Source organism: Cornus florida, unplaced genomic scaffold (genome assembly GCF_030987335.1).
Source record: "Cornus florida cultivar Cherokee Brave unplaced genomic scaffold, ASM3098733v1 CherokeeBrave_3.0.0_Hap2_Chr09, whole genome shotgun sequence".
NCBI lineage: Eukaryota > Viridiplantae > Streptophyta > Magnoliopsida > Cornales > Cornaceae > Cornus > Cornus florida.
Window position 1 is genome coordinate 96,267,344 of NW_026775579.1, and position 20,978 is coordinate 96,288,321.

The window sequence follows — 20,978 nt, forward strand, 5'->3', positions numbered from 1 at the left end:
GAAAATTTATCCGCACTTTTTATTGAGACCATTAGATCTAATCGAACGGTCTCTATAGAAACTCACCTATATTCTTTCCTTTTAATACAAAACCACCAATATTATTTTTAGTTTCCAAATTTAAAATTTATCAAACCACTAACTATAACAATAAAAGGTAATCACTCAAAAATATATATATAGATTTCTCTTCACCTTTGAAAATAAGTCTCTTTCAAAAACCTACAATAGTATTTTCTCTTTCTCCATACAGATGACCAACAAGAGAATTTTCTCTTTCTCCATACAAATTGAATTTGCAAGTTCTTTATCTTCTTTGTCTCCTTTTAATCATAAGTTCAGATTCTTACAAAAGTGCCACAAACCATTCACTAAGTTTGTTTAACAATTTTAATAATAAATTATAGTCATAATCATACATATTATACCTATTCAAATTAGGAAAATTAAACTAATGACATATGAAACATCAACTCAAAAATATATATAAATAAAAATAAAATTTATTTTTTTTCTACACAACACTTCACCTGCATAAAATTTAATGGATTAAAATATTATTTTTTAATTATTTTATTATTATTATTATTATTTTTTGTCTCTTGTAATTTTTTGGTTGAGAGATGTGATTTCCGAAGGTTTCAATTTTTTTGGGATAATTACCTTTTATTATTGTAATTAGTAGTATTGGTAAATATTAAATTTAGAAATTAGAAATAGTAACAATGGTTTTATATTAAAAGAAAATGATGTAAACAGGTTTCTATAATGACCGTTAAATTAAATCTAATGGTCACTATAGAAAGTGGAGATGAATTTTCTTGTTTCATGGGGAGTAAGAGATCATTACTCGTCTTTATAATGGATATCTTAAAATATTACCTAAGTTATGAGTACCTTCTAATTTTTTTTTTTTTTTTTTTTTTTTTTGATTGGAATAGCAATTTGTTACCTAAAAGCCATTATAAATAAAATAATTGAGCACTTCATAGAAATTTTTATTATTATTTTGAAATTGATGTTGAATTAAAAAAAAAAAAAAAATAGATTAAAGTTAACAAACATGTTTTTCTGTTTATTGTTTTTAAAATAAGACAAACATTTTTACGTTACTAAACAATATATCTGTTTATTGATAAACAAAAGCTACACATAAACACTCATTATATTTAAGTTTAAATGATAAACAATAAACAAAAACAATTACTCAACGATAAACAAAATTACACATAAACACTCATTATATTTAAACTTAAATGATAAATAATAAATAAAAACAATTACCAAACGGGCCTATATAAGCCTATTTCGAAGCTCTATTTAAAAGTAAGATAATTTAAAGTTTATATATTTTAATAATGTAATTAAAAAACTGTCTCTATATTTTTTAAAATAAAATTTGAGAATTCAAGCATCACAAAATATATGCCTGAGTTATTTATAAAAGAAAAAAAAAAAAACATTTAAGAAAATTGAACAGAGGAAAGAAAATTAGGTGAAAGGAAAAGGTAACAAGTTAGGAAAAAAAAAAAAAATGCATAAAAAGGAAGAGGAATGCTAAACATTGTGCGACTGTGCATTCACAGTCGCACATCTAATTGGTTGAAAAACCTAATTATAGAAGTTATAATTAATGCTTCTTTTTTTTTCTTTTTAAATTATAAAACTTTAACTTTTAAGACCAAATTATCCTTTTATATATATATATATATATATATTCTATCCTACTTGTACGTATGCACATATATATAACCTTCATTCTTCTTTACTTACCTACCGTATTCTTTTATCTCTTTCTCTATTTTCAATTGTTTTTAACTATATATAGATATATGCTCACCATGTGAATGGTTACTCACTGTAAAAAATTTATGTGAATTAATTGCTTCTTTCCTTTTCTTTTTCTTTTTTCAATTTTTTCATTTCATATATATATATATAGTAGTTAACCATATATGAATAGATTGGAAACCATACTTTTCTTATTTCATGTATTAACTCAAACTCAAATTTTATAATATTACTTTAATTAAAATTCAATCTCATACCGTTATTTCAATTAAATTACATAAAATCTAATAAAAAATCCATCAAGGTGGAATATATATATATATAAAAGACAAGTGAGCAAAAAAAGAAAGAAAGTAAATAATGAAGTATAGCCATATATATCTAATCAGGAAAGAAAGAAAAAAAAGAAGACAATTGTTAAAAATAAAAGAAAACTATAAAGTTAAATATATATAACAAAGGAAAGAAGGAAATTTATTAAGTATAAAGAAATAAGAAATAATTTAAAAGAATAATTTGGTCTTAAAGTTAAAATTTTAAAATTTCAAAAAATTAAGAATTTTAAAATTTCAAAAAATTAAGAAAGAGACAGTAATTATAATTTATTTTTTAACTAATCATATATGCAGACTGTGTTTAGCACTCCTCGAAAAGGAAATGGAAATAATGGAAATGTGCGCAGAAATGCAGGCATGAAAAGGTGAGTATGCATTAACTTCCAATTCAATGCATTCACCTACCCTTTGCAAGTAGTAGTGAGAACCTTTAGTTTTATTGCATTTAATGAATGACCCCTCTCTCGCTCTCGCTCTCTCATAGACGGCATTCACCGTTATCACCCATTCATTCATTCATAGTCTGCAAATAGCAAAACTCTGCAACCAACCAACCAACCATGAATCCTTCCCAACCCAAAACACTTCACTTGCCCACCAACACTCTGCAAACCAAAGCATAGAGGAAATAAATAAAAGAAACAACCTTTTCCGTGAATAGGTACTGACCGTACTGTACCATGATCAACTTAAAAGGAACCAATTAAGTTCGATCCTTAGTGCGTTGTTTGATTCAATGTCTGCAGATGATTTCCAACTCTGTTTCTTGGGTGGAAGACGAAGGCTCTGTTTTGAACAGTGGGAGGAGCCCGGGAAGCTTGAATTTCTGACATGGGAATTGAAGAAACAAACAGCGGACACATGGGTTTTATCTTATTTTGGTTGATATTGCAGAAATTAGTTCCTATTCAAGTTGAAACCTTTTGATTCTTGTCTTGGTAAGTTCCTCCAATAGTGCTGTTTGGCCATGGAAGTTTATTTATGTTAATTTTGCAATAGTATTTTCTTGCTGAAAATTCAAGGTACAAGCACACATTGTTGTTCAGTGATTTTGGTGGGCATTGTGGTTTATTTTGAATAGTTGGTTTGGTTTTCTCGTGTAATGGACATTTGGAGGTTTTGGGTAAGAGATTTTGTTATTGGGATCCTGAAAATCGACAGAGGGAAGCCTAGATTTCTTGTACAACTTCCCATAATATTTGCAGCGTTTTTTGAGTTATGGGGGTTGGTTTTAGGTCTAGGTTCCATGTCTTCCATTGCCATTTCATATGGTGAGAATGGTCCTGCTTTATGTGGTCTGAGACCAGATGGGTCACATCTAGTGAATTGTTATGGATCAAATTCAGTTATAAACTATGCAACTCCAGCTCATAATACTTTTAAGGGTCTAACTGCCGGCAATGGCTTCGTTTGTGGCCTCTTAATGGACTCAAACCAACCTTATTGTTGGGGAAATAGTGATTTTATTCAAATAGGTGTTCCTCAACCCATGGTTAGAGGGTCTGAATACTTGGAAATCAGTGCTGGGGATCACCATTTATGTGGTTTGAGAAAACCCTTAATTGGAAGCCGCAGAAACACTTCTGTCATCGACTGTTGGGGTTATAACATGACTGCAAACAATGTGTTTGATGGGCAGGTCCAGTCTATCTCAGCTGGTTCTGAGTTCAACTGTGGATTGTTTTCTCAGAATAGAAGTGTTTTCTGTTGGGGTGACGAGACTAGTAGCCGAGTAATCAGCTTAATTCCCAAGGAAATGAGATTTCAAAAGATTGCAGCTGGTGGGTTTCATGTTTGTGGAATTTTAGAGGGGGTGAATTCTAGGGTGTTTTGTTGGGGAAGGAGCATGGACTGTGAAGAAGAGATCTCCGTGGTGCATTCTGGTCAAGTTAATGTGGACTTGGCTCCGAATGTGTCCATGCTTTCAGTTGTTGGAGGTAGATTCCATGCTTGTGGAATAAAGAGCTATGATCGTGGGGTGGTTTGTTGGGGTTTTATATTTGAGAGAAGTACCCCACCTCCCAATGGAATTAAGCTCTATGAGATTGCAGCTGGGGATTACTTCACTTGTGGAGTTCTTGCTGAGAAATCTCTCCTGCCTGTTTGTTGGGGTGATGGGTTTCCCTCCTCCCTACCGATAGCCGTTTCTCCTGGTCTCTGCAAGCCCAGTACTTGTGCGCCCCATTTCTATGAATTTAACAATGGAAGTGCATATTGCAAGTCTCCTGGATCTCACATTTGCTTGCCATGCACCAGTGGTTGCCCTGCTGAAATGTACCAAAAAGCCGAATGCACTTCAACAGCAGATAGACACTGTGAATTCAACTGTTCCATTTGTGCCTCAGCTGAATGCTTCTCAAATTGTTCTTATTCCAATGCATTGGCTGGAAAGAGTAATCAAAGGTTTGGGTCACTTCAATTGCCAGTCATTATAGCAGAAATCGCCTTTGTTGTTTTCTTGGTGAGTGTTGTGTCTTTGACTGCAATTTTATACGTCCACTACAAGTTAAGGAACTGTAGATGCTCAGCCAAAAACATGAAATCCAAGAAAATTAATTCTGGGAATGGTTCTTTCCAAAAAGATGGTGGGAAAACTTGGTCTGACTTGGATGAACTTAAGATTAGGAGAGCTCATATGTTTACTTACAAGGAACTTGAAAAGGCCACTGATGGGTTTAAGGAAGAATCCCAAGTGGGAAAGGGAAGTTTTTCATGCGTCTTCAAAGGGATCTTGAAGGATGGGACAGTTGTTGCGGTTAAAAGGGCTATAATGTTTCCTGATATGAAGAAGAATTCAAATGAGTTCCACACTGAGCTAGATCTACTCTCTAGATTAAATCATGCCCATTTGCTCAATTTACTTGGCTATTGCGAAGAAGGTGGAGAGAGGCTTCTGGTTTACGAGTTTATGGCTCATGGCTCTTTGCATCAACACCTCCATGGGAAGAACATGGCCTTAAAGGAGCAATTAGATTGGGTAAGGAGAGTTACCATTGCAGTCCAAGCAGCTCGGGGAATTGAATACTTGCATGGTTATGCTTGCCCACCTGTGATTCACCGAGACATAAAGTCTTCAAACATTCTGATTGATGAAGAACGAAATGCCAGAGTAGCTGATTTTGGTCTATCTTTGTTGGGACCTGCCAACAGTAGCTCCCCATTGGCCGAGCTACCTGCAGGGACTCTTGGATATCTTGACCCTGAGTACTATAGGCTTCACTACCTTACAACCAAATCTGATGTGTACAGTTTTGGCGTTTTACTTCTAGAAATTGTGAGTGGTAGGAAAGCCATTGATATGCAATTTGAAGAAGGAAATATAGTTGAATGGGCAGTTCCTTTGATCAAGGCCGGAGATATACAAGCGATTCTGGATCCAGTCTTGAAACCCCCATCTGATCTTGAAGCTTTGAAAAGGATTGCAAATGTGGCTTGTAAATGTGTAAGAATGAGAGGAAAGGATAGGCCATCGATGGATATAGTGACGACAGCTTTGGAGCGAGCACTTGCACAATTGATGGGTGGTCCAAGCGATGAGCAACCAATTTTGCCAACTGAGGTGGTTTTGGGAAGCAGTAGATTGCATAAGAAGCCCTCTCAAAGATCTTCCAATCAGTCAGTCTCAGAAACCACCGATGTCTTAGAAAGTGAGGATCAAAGGTTGGAGTTTCGAGCTCCTTCGTGGATCACTTTTCCAAGCGTTGCTTCTTCTTCACAGAGGAGGAAGTCCTCGGCTTCTGAGGCAGACATCGAAGGGAAGAACTTGGAAGCCAGAAATGTGGGCAATGGTACTGGAAGTGTTGGGAATGGGTTGAGAAGTTTGGAAGAAGAGATTGGACCTGCTTCTCCTCAAGAAAACATGTACGTACAGCACAAAATTAGATTTTGAAGAAGAAATGACGAAATTATTGGTGGGTATTTAGTTTCTTGGATGAAGAAATGTAAAGGGAAAAATGGGAAGGATGTAATTTTCTATTGCCAGTTGCCACCACCATTTCTACCGCCACAAATGCTTTGTTGGTGTGACTTTGAGCTCATTTTTCTTGTGCAATCAATTAAGTGTAACAATTTGCTCTTTTACCTTTCAGGAAGATTAGTCTCCAACTCTCTATATAATTAGATTTTGTACTTAGAAATTTATTTGCTTCTTTATACGAGCTCCGGATGTGTTCGATGACTATTATTTGTATGTATGTGGGCTGGATGCTCTTTTGTACCCAGGACACCATTTTGCGAGGTTTAATTTGGTTGTTTTTAAAATCGATTCGATTAGCATCGAATTTTAGATTCATTTTAATCTAGTACGATTCAGTCATGACACCTGATTGAAGAGCAAAAGGAAGCTCAAAGTTGTGTCAGCCCAGAAAAGAAAGTCACCCAAGTGGAGTGTGGATAGTTTGAACCAGAAGTTTAGGATGCATTTTTGTCAAAATGTTAGCATATGAAAAGAATAAAAAAAATGCCCTCACGCAGGATCGAACTGCGGACCTTCAGTTTACAAGACTGACGCTCTACCACTGAGCTATAAGGGCTCGATGACATTGCGCTTTTAATTAGAAGTTTTCAAAGGTCATTTAATCATCAAAAGTGTTGGCATCGGTTTCGTCTTTTGCTCTGCACGCGCTCTTACCTCACTTTATTTTACGTAACTAATTTTGCTCTCGTCCTCACTTTATTTTACGTAATTAATTTTGTCACTCTCCCACCTCCTGCATCATTGACTTGAATTCAATCTCAATTATATTTACATGAATACAAACTAATGCTTGTGAACCTCAATTAAGTCAAAGGAAGGCATTTGGTGTTGATTAATTTGCATAAAATTTATCAATTTTAATTTAAGATGTAGTTCTTTGAGAAACATGAATTTCAGTTAGTGAAGTACCCAGCATCGTTTTGATCCCAACTTTAAAGACTTCTTAAATTTTCATTTGGCCGCTTCTTTTAGCTATTGTAGTTACCAATACTTCAACAGTATGGTTTGTAGCCTAACGGCCATGAATGATGATTTGTGTTACCTCTACTTTAAATTTAATTCTTATCCCAATGCAAATGATGTGCTACAAACGATAACCATTACACACACACACACACACACATATATATACAAAAAAAAAAAAAAACAGAAAAGGGAGAGAGAAGCAAAATCAATTAAATGCAGAATTTGTGCTCTGGAATCATGAATAATTTTACTGGCGAGTTTTAAAAGCTGCAAGCATATTTACGGGGACATGTTTGAATGTCTCAAAAACGTATCATGAAGGATTGCCATTTCTGTGATTGATCTTCTCATACAGTATGGATTTCCACAAACATAAACAAAATTTAGACAAAAAAAGTAGATTTTCGGGCAACATAAGGGACACATTTCTTATATTATTATTATTATTTAAAAAATTGTTATATACAAATCATCCTCTATAAAAAAGAAGAATGTAGAGCCTTTTGACTGATTTATTTTCTACCAAATGAATCGACTATCCCTCTATGTACATCATTAACGCACGGTACCAAAACTGTTCACAACTACAACTAAATTATATACAAATAAGAAAAAAATGAAGTATAGCAAGAATTACTGCTGGACTTTCTTTCCCCTTCCTGGAAGATGCTTGTTCCATCTTATTGTCAAGTTTGACTTTCTTCGGCTTGAGGGGGAGCAGTCGAAAAGGACCATAATCATTAATCTGTAACATAATACCCAACAGTGAGAAACTTAATGGAAATAAACAAATGCTTCTCAAATGTTCGAGTGAATGAATAGTAATAAAATATGTTACACTGGTAAGTGGATTATTAGCACAGTCAACATGGCATCCTTTTTCTCTGCAATGCAGATAATTCAGAGTGAAAGGGCCTTCTGCAAAACTAGGGTTGTGACTAAGTTTTGCAAGTAGAGCCAGATTCAAAGAAAGCCCTTTATCTCCACTTCATATATAACTAATCTCCAATGTAGGCTTCACTCTTCACTAAAATCAATAAATACATTCTTCTATTTCACAAAGATTTGATGGATCATGTAGTAGTTGCTAAAGCAAACCTGAAGAAGAGTGCCTTTTAAAGCAAACAGGCCTAGTTCCAAATGGATGGGTCTCGAAATTGTTTTGCCATCGCCTCTAAGAGAAATTTGACAAGGTCTTGTCTCTCGATTTCTTTCTCCTTCTTGAGCTCAAGATGACGGACCTATAGAGCCAATAATTAGAATTAGAATTACAATTTCAAAAGATCCGCCTAATGCACATATAGAGTGAGCCAGTAAAGAAAAGACAATGATGATCATTGTCTAATTATAAGAATGTAATTCCAAAATAATTTTCTCAAACTCTTATGTGAGACCCTAAATTCCAGTCCATCCGCATACATAGAGGACATGAGTTGCACACCAAGTTCAATTGCAGCATCATTCCAGTAATCTGGCGTTCACTATAATTCCCAACTATAATCATTTTATAGGAAAGAACAGCTAGTTGAATTATACCGTGCAATTTGAAAACACTTTTTTCTGTATAGTATGAAATACAAAATATATGCATCCTGTCACACGTCATGAAAGATTCAGAAATGCAAAGACATAATTATCAAGAAGCTAGAAAGTCATTACATCTAGATGAAATTTAAACCAAAAAATTTGCTACTTGGTAGGAGGTGCCACCACAAAGGCAAGCCCAATAGTCAATCTTCCTTCAAATTCAAAGATAAGGTATATTGCAAATATAAAATGCCATATACTACTCTGCTGGTAAGGGTAGACTGGCTTCCGCTTATATACACATCAAGTCTCTGCTAGAGACTCAGACCCGCATTTCCGCAGTTGACACTGAAATTTTCGAAATGCATCAAGCATTGGCCATATCTCAAATATTCAACTTTCAATGTTTAATATTCCGTTTATATCTAATTTGGTAACCAGTAAAACTAAACAAAATAAGAAGACACCGTGCATTCTGCCAATGTTGTTGAAAAGGTTTATAAAACTTGTGTGAAAAGTGAAATAAGGAGCTTAAATTATTCATTCATACCAAGTGAACTCTAATCTAATGATGTCACACATGCCTCTTTTGCTCCTTTTCATTATTTTTATTATCTTTCCAGGTTAATAAGTTATTTTGCATCTATCATCCAAAAAATTTACTTGATTTTGCACCAATTCTCAGCGTTGCCTTTTACCTATCAAAATTAAAAAATAACATTTTGGAATTAATGCATTAAATAAGTGTACACAATCACTAGGTGTATAACATTTTAGAATACTAGTGTCATTACATCTTGGTATAGTTATGAAAAGACGTGTAAAAGAAATTACTCTAGATAAAGCTGAATGGAGAAAAATGATTTCTATTTTTTTTTTTTTTTTTTTGATGAGTAGAGAAAAAGGATTCTTACAGCGAGAACAAGCAGTAAAACAAAGGGTTTCTTGAGTTAAATAACAGTTAATCTTGAGCATTCTAATACTATATATATATATATATCAGTTAATGCATTTTCATGCTCATCTCATTGAATTTCTCAAAAGCTCAAAAATCCTTAAACCTGGAGTCAATGGAGCATGAAATATTACATCTCGTCTTCTAGAACAGAACCACATCCAGCTACCATGACTAGGCACAGAGTTGTCATATATCATACTTGATTATCTTTCTTCAAAGATGATATGATTCTATATTATATTCCTTTTATTATTAAGGTGAACCTTGAAAACATGATATAAAATAAAATAAAAATAAGTTGTACCCTCCATGCAACCTAAAGAAAAATAAAAAATAAAAAAAATAAAGTAGAGGAAAGATTGAAAGAATAGGCGATTTCAAGATTGAAAGAAAATCTGTATATTGCCTTTCTTTGAATGGTTTACAATGCTTTAGTTAAATAGGACATACAAGGGGCTAAAAAAAGGAAACTCCAAGCTGACTACAAGCTGTGACAGCAAACTACAGGCTGTAATTACAAGCTGTATACTAACAGAAGCAACAGGCTGTGCACTAATAGAAGCTATAGGTTATACACTAAAATATCCCCTAAAATCTGGTCATTGACTATCTATATTTACACGCCTATCATATCCCCTAAAATATGGTCTTATTAAAACCAAATATCTCTTTTTCAACACTCCCCCTCAAGCTGGCTTGTAGATGTCTTCCATAGCTAGCTTGCTTCTTAAAACTTCAAACTGTTTCTTGTGTAGTCCTTTGGTAAGGATGTCTGCAGCTTGTTCAGTAGTAGAGACATAAGGAATGCAAATCATACCACAGTCAAGCTTTTCCTTGATAAAGTGTTTGTCAACTTCCACATGTTTGGTTCTGTCATGGAGGACTGGATTATGATCAATTGAAATGGCAGCTTTGTTGTCACAGTAGACTCTCATTGGAGGAGAAACAATAACCTTCAAATCTTCAAGGAGTCTTTTTAACCATATAGCTTCGCAAATCCCATGGGCGAGTGCTCTGAACTCGGCTTCTGCACTACTCCTCGCTACTACATTTTGTTTCTTGCTTCGCCACGTGACTAAGTTTCCTCCAACGAAGGTGCAATATCCTAAGGTAGATCGTCTATCAACTATACTGCCTGCCCAATCAGCATCTGTGTACACCTCCACTTGTAAATGACCTTGTTTCTTGAACATAAGTCCTTTACCTGGTGAGCCCTTTAAGTACCTCAGAATCCTGTACACTGCTTCAAAGTGTTCCTGTCCAGGAGAGTGCATGAACTGACTCACCATACTGACTGCAAATGCTATATCTGGGCGTGTGTGAGATAAGTAAATTAGTCTTCCCACCAATCTCTGATATCTTTCACGATCAACCATATTCTCGGGTTCGGCAGCTTCTAACTTCAGGTTGACTTCAATTGGAGTGTCAGCAGCTTTACACCCGAGTAGTCCTGTCTCATTAAGCAAATCAAGTACATATTTTCGTTGATTCACGAAAATTCCTTCTCTTGACTTGGCAAATTCCATTCCAAGGAAGTATTTTAATGCTCCCAGATCTTTGACTTCAAAATCTTTAGCAAGTTTCTTCTTCAGTCTGGTCAACTCTTCAATGTCATCACCTGTCAAAATTATATCATCCACATACACAATTAAAATGGCAATTTTCCCTTCCTCACCGTGTTTGAAGACCATGGTATGGTCTGCCTGACTCTGATGATACCCATGACTCTTCACAGCCTTTCCAAAACGTTCAAACCACGCTCTTGGAGACTGTTTCAAACCGTACAGGGATTTTTTGAGTTTACAGACTTTGCTCTGACTGTGTTTTCCTTCGAACCCAGGTGGCAAGCTCATAAACACTTCTTCTTCCAAGTCTCCATTTAAAAAGGCATTTTTTATGTCCAATTGATGTAATGGCCAATTAGAATTGACTGCCAACGATAATAAGACTCGGATAGAATTTATTTTTGCTACAGGAGCAAACGTCTCTTGGTAATCAATGCCGTACGTTTGCGTAAAACCTTTCGCCACAAGTCTTGCCTTGTACCTTTCCACACTACCATCAGCTTTACACTTAATAGTGAAAACCCATTTACACCCAACAGTTTTCTTTCCTTTGGGTAAGTCAACTATCTCCCACGTTCCACTCCTTTTAAGAGCATTCATCTCCTCTAACACTGCTGATTTCCAATTCGGATCATCTAGTGCTTCCTGAATGTTTCTTGGAACAAACAAGTGAGAAATATTTGAAGTAAAGGCCCTATGTTTATGGGAAAGTTTATCATAAGACAAGTATTTGGCAATGGGATGCTGGGTACAGGTTCGGATTCCTTTTCTAACAGCTATAGGGATATCAAGATCTACAGGAACTTGGCTAGGTGTCTCTGTACGATTAGAAATAGTAGGGACAACTGCAGACAAGTTAGGATTTAGAGTACCTTGAGTGTTTAGGGAGTCATTGCTCGGGACCTCTGATTGGCCTTGCTCAGGTACAATAGTAGGCTCTCTACTCTTTTGATGAGTCTTTTTTTTGTTATAAACCAGAAGCTCAGGATTCGGTTTTTTTGGAACCGTTGGTAGAATTTCTCCCCCTGTTGGAGATACAGTAAGGCTCGGCAGATTAGGACTAGGAGGCCCCGGGTTTCCTGATTCTAGAACACATTTTCTTGTTTAAAAAGATCAGTGTTTGGAGTAGAGTGTGAGACAATAGTTTTAGGTAAGGGAATATTAGTAGAAATCTCCCAAAAATTTTCTTCACTCTCTTTCTCCCCCTGAAGAAAAGTTTTCTGAAAATAAGGATGATTTTCTAGAAAAAAAACATCCATACTGATAAACATTTTTTTTTTTGTCGGATTGAAGCATTTGTACCCTTTTTTATTCGGGGCATACCCAACAAATACACATTTTTCAGCCCGAGGATCCAATTTAGATCGAAGTCTACTAGGTAAATGGACAAAGACAGTGCACCCAAATACTTTCAAAGGCAGGTTTGAATAAATCCGAGTTTCAGGAAAAGATTTTTTAAGGCTTTCAAGGGGTGTAAAATAGTTAAGAACACGAGTAGGCATCCTGTTAATCAAATATGTTGCTGTTAAAACGGCTTCACCCCACAAATACTTAGGAACATTCATTGAAAACATGATGGCACGAGAAACTTCAAGTAAATGTTTATTCTTTCTTTCAGCAATTCCGTTTTGTTGGGGTGTGTCAACACAAGTGGATTGGTGAAAAATTCCTTTTTCTGTTAAAAAACTTCCTAAAACTTCATTAAAGTATTCGGTGCCGTTATCAGTATGAAGAATGCCAATTTTTGTTTGAAATTGATTTTCAATCATCATATAAAAATCCTTGAATAATTTTTCAACTTCAGATTTTTCATTCATTATATACACCCAACACAAACGTGTATGATCATCAATAAAAGTCACAAACCATTTTTTTCCAGAAAGAGTTGTGATCCTAGAAGGGCCCCAAACATCGCTATGGATTAAATAAAATGGTTTTGATGTTTGGTAAGGTTTAGGAGAATACGTAGTACGATGACTCTTTGATAAAAAACAATTCTCACAATAAAAAGATGAACAATCCAATCCTTTAAACAAAGAAGGAAATAATTTTTTAAGATAAGGGAAACTAGGATGCCCTAGTCTAAAATGCCATAGCATTATTTGTTCTCTAACAGGGATAGAACGAAAACTACTCAAACCTTGAGCCTTTTTATTACTTGAAATATCATCTTCAAAATAGTAGAGACCATCTATCATCTTAGCACTGCCAATCGTCTTCCCCAAGCTCGGGTCCTGAAATTCACAATAGGATTCAAAAAAGATAACACGACAATTAGAGTCTTTGGACAATTTACTAACTGATAAAAGGTTACAAGCAAGCTTAGGGACATGAAGGACAGACTTAAGATCAATAATTTTTGAAAGTTTCACTAAACCTTTGCCTGCAATAGGAGAATAAGAACCATCAGCTATTCTGATTTTTTTTTCAGAGCCAGAACAGGGTGAATAAGTTTGAAATAAATGAGAACAACTTGTCATATGGTCAGAAGCCCCTGAATCAATGATCCATGGGGTAACACTGGAATTTGAACGACAAGATAAGGCCTTCGGGTTGTTACCTGTTTGAGCAAGAGAAACATTAGGAGTACCAGATGAGGAATTGAATTTCAGCAATTTTAGAAGATGATCCATCTGTTCTTTGCTAAAGGGAAGTGCCTCGGCTTCATGAGCTGATGGGGCTCGGTTGAATCTGCCTTCCTGGTTGAATCTGCCTTCCTGCTTACTCTTCCAATTCGCTGGTTTACCATGAATTTTCCAGCAGGTTTCACGGGTATGGTGAGGCTTGTTGCAGTGGTCACACCAAAGACGGGGCTTTTCATTATGTTTCCTGCCAATATTCGCTTCAGATGCGACCAAGGCAGAGGTCTCAATAGCACCATTTGATAACTTTTTTCCAAGCATGACCAGCCTGCGACTTTCCTCTCTTCGAACCTCGGAGAAGACTTCACCGATTAAAGGCAAGGGTTGTCGTCCAATTATTCTGCCTCTCACTTCATCAAACTCGACATTGAGTCCAATGAGAAACTTGAAGATGCGGTTGTCTTCCACCTTCTTTTTGTAATGGTTGCAATCTTCAGGCGATTTCCACTCATAATCGCTGAACAAATCAAGGTCCTGCCATAAACGTTTCAGAGAGTTGAAATATTTTGTAACACTGTTATCTCCTTGACGGATCTCTCCGGGTTTCAGCGTTAGTTCATAGACTTGAGACTGATTTCCTAGGTCTGAATACATTTGGTTGACATTGTCCCAAAGTTCTTTTGCTGTGTGGTAACACATATAATTAGAACTGATGTCCTCCTCCATAGAATTCACCAACCAGGTCATCACCATCGAATTCTCTGCATCCCAGGTCGAGTAGGATGGATCTTCAGGTTTTGGTTCCTTCTTTTCTCCTGTTAGGTAGCTGATTTGGCCTCTGCCTCGGATATACATCCGCACAGACTGGGACCAGCAAAGGAAGTTCTCACCATTTAGCCGAATTGTGGTAATCTGGACCGAGTGTGTCTGAGAGTTTTGGACTTGGGACTCAAAGGTCTTGGTCTTGGACTCAGGTATGTCATCAGACATGGTGATTAGAGTTGTTTGGAAGAGAAAAAAAAAAAGGAACAGCTAGGGGTTTTTTTTCCAGAAGAATCGGTAAGATGCTCTGATACCAAATAGGCGATTTCAAGATTGAAAGAAAATCTGTATATTGCCTTTCTTTGAATGGTTTACAATGCTTTAGTTAAATAGGACATACAAGGGGCTAAAAAAAGGAAACTACAAGCTGACTACAAGCTGTGACAGCAAACTACAGGCTGTAATTACAGGCTGTATACTAACAGAAGCTACAGGCTGTGCACTAATAGAAGCTATAGGTTATACACTAAAATATCCCCTAAAATCTGGTCATTGACTATCTATATTTACACGCCTATCATATCCCCTAAAATATGGTCTTATTAAAACCAAATATCTCTTTTTCAACAGAAAGAAATGAAAAAAGAAAAAAGACACGCATCAGAATGCTAAGTTTAAAGGATTTTGATTTAGGACCATTAGAAGACAGGATTGACACACAACATAGATGAATAAGATATACGGAGTTCCTTTAAAAATTCACAAGCAACCTATTATGGTCATTTTGGTGAAGTTCACAAACAGCACAGAAGTAAAAGATAGAAACTTCTAGAATTAGTATTAATACCTTAACAGAATCTTTTTGAGACACACCGGTGTCTGTTATGATGACAAGACACTTAATGTCATGCTCATTTGCATATTCATACTGTTCTGTAAAGCTTGGATCAGACGTGGGGACGAACTCAGCCTGTTAGATATTAAGTGAGCATGTAAGTATGTTGGATTCTTAGTCACTCTAATATTGCAGCCCAAATTCATAGAAAATCAGTCACAAACCTTGATGCTCTCATCCCATAACTCAGCAACTAGTTCCATGCGCTCTTTCAATAAGCCACCCCCTCCTCTTGAACAAACAAGAACATTAATGCTAATATCATTTCTGCATTAATTGTGGCAACATGGAAATGATTTAGAATGAAAAAATAATGGCCAAGTTTTCGCAGCTTTTAAATAAAAAAGGGAAAGCAAAATATGCAAAAAATATTGCACCTAAAAGGTTTGATATCTAGAGAAGAATGTGAAATTATTGTCTCTAGAGCAAGGCTAGTCCCAACAGCACCTGGAGGATTTGATTTCTGGTAAAATCAAAGTAGAGATGGTCACTAGAATTACACAGGTGCAATAACATGATGTCCACAGATTATAAAGCATACAAGTAGATGGGCAGAAACATGTCAGCAAATGTCGCATTTGAACTTCCTACACATGTTGGTAAATGGGAAGAGACATGTCAGTGGTCCAGGAATTGATGAAGAAAGCACATAAATGATATAACTATATGGCGTATTTGTTCCACTGCACATCGTTATTACTATGATTGCACACAAATACATTTGGTAAAAATATAAGAAATCCCCTCGAAGGATATCTTCAATCATAAAAATCCAAGAAAATCGTCTGCATCCTAGAAACCCGAAAAAAGTGATCTTCTCTCAAAAAATTCCAACTGTGAACTGCAACACATTCGTGTTATAATTTGGAAACACATAAGAATAACAGTACACATGGTCTATCTTTCAGCATATGCCGTAGGATGGAGCTTCTGCCATAGCCACCAAACTAGGGCACCAAAAGCACCTTGCTACTTTGTCCCTCCAATATCCCCTACTTGTTCTAGGGTGTCTTCACAGTTAATATTCATGATTCCATTTCTCTAATTAATTTATTTTGAATTATTCCATGAACTAAAACACTGTCTGCATTAACAATATATCCTATGCGAGATGCAAGCCAATTATATTAGCAACTTCTTTCTTTGCCACCACTAATCCCCTAGCTTGGATAGTATCTCCTACACCTCCCCAAAGAGGAGGTTGAGGGTTGAAGCCTCACTTGGGGCAAAAAGTGTGTGAGTTGCTTACATACCAAAAGGAAAAGAAAAGAGAGAGAGGGAGGGAGAGATCCATGATACATCCATCATATACGTGTTCAATTCTGCATAGACATCTGCCTCTTTATTTAAATATCCTTCCTCTTCATAAATTATCACTTCAACCTTAGCATTGGTTTTTATTTTTTATTTGTTTATTTATTTATTTTTTTGGGGTTTGGGAGGGATATAAGTCTTAAACCTATGGTATTATTTTATGCAGCATCTTCTCTCAGAATTGAACCCACATTCTCATATTTGCAGTTTAAACTTTTACCATAAGCAATGGCTCGCAAGTGATGTATCAACTCTATAAAATATATCGAAGAATATAATTTCTGCAATGCTTGTAGCTGAGATTTATATGCTCCACCAAAATCGAAATAGCTAGAAACCCCATGTGGAGATAGCAGCACTGTAAAATTTTCCAGGTACGGTAATATTAACCCACTATTAGAATGTTTATGTATATATGTATTTACGTTGGGTCATTATGTAATTACCCATAGTAGTTAGGATTATTGTGTAATTAAGTAACATTGTGTAATTAGGTTATAACTTTTTTCCTTTATATAAGCCTCATTTTGGCTTAAGGATAATATACAATATATAGAGATACAGAATTCTCTCTCTCTCTCTCTCTCTCATGAATTTGAACATGGTATCAGCGCTATATGAATTCATGGGTGTCGGAAACGACAATTGTGTTGTTCTTGTATGAAATTAGAATCGCGATCGGAATCGCGAGTGTGTTGTTGGTGTCGTTGCCAGAAGTTTTGGTCGCCAGCAGGTTGAGAGCCTCATTCGTCGTCGTCATCGTCAGATCTGAAGCCCCTTTGGCTGCTCGTGTTGTTGCCGCTTTGGTTGTCAGCAAGCTCTCTGACATCCACCGTCGTCATTTGCAGAGGTGAGGCTTCATCAATTCGTCTTTTCTCTTGGTCGGAAGTTGCAAAGGTTCTGATTCGGTGTGGTGTTGCTGATTATTGAGTCGGCCGCTGCTTGTGATTGGGTTGCCGTCACCGCTGCGTGCTTGCCGGCGTCTATCAATAGGGTTGTGAAGAAGAACAGCCGTGTTTGGCTAGGAGGTTATGCTATTCCAACCCTGGTTTACTAAAACCGGGATAGCAGAGACCTAATTTTGATCCAGCCCAGTTCCGGCCTGGCTGCCCAAATCCGACCCGGTTGCCCAGATCTGGCCTGACTGCCCAGATCCGACCCGGTTGCCCAGATCCGGCCTGACTGCCCAGATCCGGCCTGACTACAGATTCTGCAATTTTTTCCCAAGTTCGTTTTTTGTTATCTTCTCCATGACTACCAGTTCAGACCTGTTATCTTTTACCTCCTTCAATCCTCCCATGACTTCAGTCAAGCTTAATGGCAAAAATTACATTTTATGGGCCAAGTCAGTAGCCATTTTCCTGAAAGCCAAAAGCTTTGGCACTCATTTGGTTAAGGATAAACCCAAAGACAATGATGCTGATTTCAGTTCATAGGAACAAAGGGATGCTCAGATCATCTCCTTAATGTTGAATTGTATTGAACCTCATATTAGCTCCAACTTGTTATATCTGGACACTGCCAAGGAGATATGGACCCGACTCCAATAGTTATATTCAAGTACTGGTAATATAACCCGAATTTATGAGGTGTGTAGACAATTTTTTGACCTCCAGCAAGGGACTCAGTTTTAAAGAATACCTCTCACGGGCAATGGGACTTTATGAAGAAATGAACTTGTATCAACCCATCACCTCTGATGTGAAAAGCATGCAACAACAACATGAGGATTTTAATGTTGTTCGGGTTCTCACAGGATTGTCACAAGAGTATGAACCTGTTCAAGCACAGATTTTGGGTAGCCCTGCACTTCCCTCTCTTCCTGATATGTTATCCAGGCTCCATCATGCTACTTTATCTAGTGGCGCTTCAGGGAGTGCTTCAAGTAGTGTCATTGCTCCTCCTAGCAGTGAACGTTCTACCTTAGTTGTGAACCAGGGTGGCTTTCAGTCTTCTCGTGGGGGTAGTGATCGTTTTACTCGTGGTCGTGGCCGTGGTCGTGGTCGTGGTAGAGGCAGAGACTAAAAACTTTGCACTCACTACGGTCTTACTAATCACACTGTCAATTACTGTTGGGATCTTCATGGGAAACCGTCACCTTCTTCCTATGCACATCAAGTGACTTCTAATGACGGGGATTCTTCTTTCTCTGCCACACCCACTGCTCCACATGTGGCTGTTGAGACTGCTATGGTCACGATTCCCCACGATGAGTATGCTCAGTTTCTGTCTCAACAACGGCCTTCCACCTCATCTTCCATGGGGTCCTTTGCCCAATCAAGTAGTGCCCCTGCATGTCTTTTGTCCTCTAGTCAAAGTCCCTGGATTCTTGACTCTGCCACATCCGATCACATGACTGGTAGTTCTCTTCTCTTATCTGATTTTCAATTTGTTCCTTCCTCTCAAAGTGTTACTCTTGCTAATGGATCATCAACTAAAGTTTTGGGTTTGGGAACTATTCATCTTACCTCTTCTATGTCCCTTTCCTCTGTGTTATATGTTCTTCAATTTCCTTTTAATTTGTTGTCCATTAGTAAAATTACTAAATCCTTTAACTGTTCCGTTACATTTTATCCCACATGATGTCTTTTTCAGGATCTCAAGGCGAAGAAGAGGATTGGTACGGGACATGAAGTAGGTGGCTTATATTACTTCGATCTTGCACCATCTCCCACGGCTCTTCAATCATCTTTGTCTTCTTTCCGGTGGCACTGTTGTCTCGGCCACCCATCATTATTAGTTTTGCAGCGTCAAGTCCCCGGTCTTAGTTGTATTGAGTCCATGTCTTATGAAACATGTCAGCTTAGTAAGCATTGTCGTGTATCTTTCAAACCGAGAGCTAATAATCGTGTTCCTAGTCCTTTTCAGTGAGTTCATTCAGATGTATGGGGACCAATAAAACATATTTCTATTAATGGATTTTGTTATTTTGTGACTTTTGTGGACGATCATTCTCGGATGACTTGGTTGTTTTTAATGAAAAATCGTTCTGAGTTGTTCTCTATTTTCCAAATATTTCGCAAAGAAATCAAAACTCAATTTGGGTGTTCAATTAAAGTTTTACGTTCTGACAATGCCAAAAAATATTTCTCAGACACTTTTGAGACTTATTTTTATGCTAAAGCCATCATTCATCAATCATCTTATACTTATACTCCGCAACAAAACGGATTAGCTGAACGTAAAAATCGTCATCTCCTGGAAGTCTGTCGTGCCCTATTATTTCATATGCATGTTCCCAAACGGTTTTGGAGTGATGCTATTCTTACGGCATGTCATCTTATTCATCGGATGTCCTCGTCAGTGTTAAAAGGTAAATCTCCTCATTCTATTCTATTTTCCGACTCCGCATCGTTTAATCTTACTCCGCAGGTCTTTGGATGTGTGTGTTATGTCCATAACCTTGGACCCGGTCTTGATAAACTCGACCCTCGTGCCACTAGGTGTGTTTTTCTTGGGTATTCTCGCACTCAGAAAGGCTATCGTTGTTACAGTCCTCATTTTCAACGCTATTTCACTGGTGCTGATGTCACATTTTTTGAGTCTCTCCCATATTTTTCTAATTCTACTACTCCTCTCGATGTTACTTCTGAGCCACCTATGCCCTCGGTTCCCTCTCCGTTTCCTGCTTCCGCACCTCCTCGCTCCATTGTCCCATTGCAGGTTTATACTCGACGACCTCAACTGCCTACTCCGCTCCCTCCATCTCCTTCAGAGTCTTCTGATCCAACGCCTTTACCTGATGATTTGCCTATTGCTCTCTCTAAAGGTATTCGGTCGTGTGTTACTGCACATCCCATTTCTAACTTTGTCTCCTACCATCATATTTCATCCTCTTTATCTTGTTTTTATCCGAAGTGTCTGCTACTTTTGTTCCCAAGACTTTGCAAGATACTCTCTCTGATTCAAGTTGGCAACAAGCATGGTAGATGAAATGGATGCCCTTCACCGTAATCGAACATGGGATCTTGTTCCCTTACCTCCAGGCTCCAAAACGGTTGGTTGTAAATGGATCTACACAGTTAAATACCTTCATAGTGGGTCTATTGAGCGGTTAAAGGCTCGTCTGGTGGCAAAGGGGTACACTCAGACTTATGGTGTTGATTATGATGAGACTTTTTCCCCTGTTACTTATGGTGTTGATTATGATGAGACTTTTTCCCCTGTTGCTAAGATTTCTTCTATTCGGGTTCTTATTTCCATTGCTGCCAATTGTAACCGGCCGTTGTTTCAATTGGATGTCAAAAATGCCTTCTTACATGGTGACTTGGTTGAAGAAGTTTATATGAAGCAACCACCTGGGTTTG

At 37.0% G+C, this 20,978-nt stretch overlaps 2 protein-coding genes and 1 non-coding gene across 9 annotated transcripts in view; 1 reads left to right on the forward strand and 2 right to left on the reverse strand.

Annotated features, from left to right (window-relative positions):
- The first annotated feature begins 2,588 nt into the window (after positions 1–2,588).
- Positions 2,589–6,283, forward strand: LOC132275429 (serine/threonine-protein kinase-like protein ACR4). The gene has a single exon (XM_059776917.1). It carries the CDS (start codon positions 3,229–3,231, stop codon positions 6,013–6,015), a length of 2,787 nt encoding a protein of 928 aa, XP_059632900.1. The 5' UTR covers positions 2,589–3,228; the 3' UTR covers positions 6,016–6,283.
- Positions 6,284–6,586: 303 nt separating this feature from the next.
- On the reverse strand, positions 6,587–6,658 carry TRNAT-UGU (transfer RNA threonine (anticodon UGU)). The gene has a single exon. It is a non-coding gene; the product is annotated as a tRNA-Thr (tRNA).
- Positions 6,659–8,166: 1,508 nt separating this feature from the next.
- Positions 8,167–20,978, reverse strand: part of LOC132275430 (eIF-2-alpha kinase GCN2) — a 38,653-nt gene continuing 25,841 nt past the window's right edge. For 3 of the 7 annotated variants that reach the window (XM_059776919.1, XM_059776920.1, XM_059776918.1), the window contains 4 exons: positions 15,735–15,820; positions 15,522–15,624; positions 15,310–15,432; positions 12,189–13,352 (listed from right to left, as the gene is read on the reverse strand). In XM_059776919.1, coding sequence (XP_059632902.1) covers positions 12,204–13,352; positions 15,310–15,432; positions 15,522–15,624; positions 15,735–15,820 — 1,461 coding nt within the window. In that variant the 3' untranslated portion in view covers positions 12,189–12,203. Of the gene's footprint in view, positions 8,310–12,188; positions 13,353–15,309; positions 15,433–15,521; positions 15,625–15,734; positions 15,821–20,978 lie in introns of those variants that run through there. The other 4 variants (XM_059776922.1, XM_059776921.1, XM_059776923.1 and 1 more) reach the window with 4 other exon arrangements.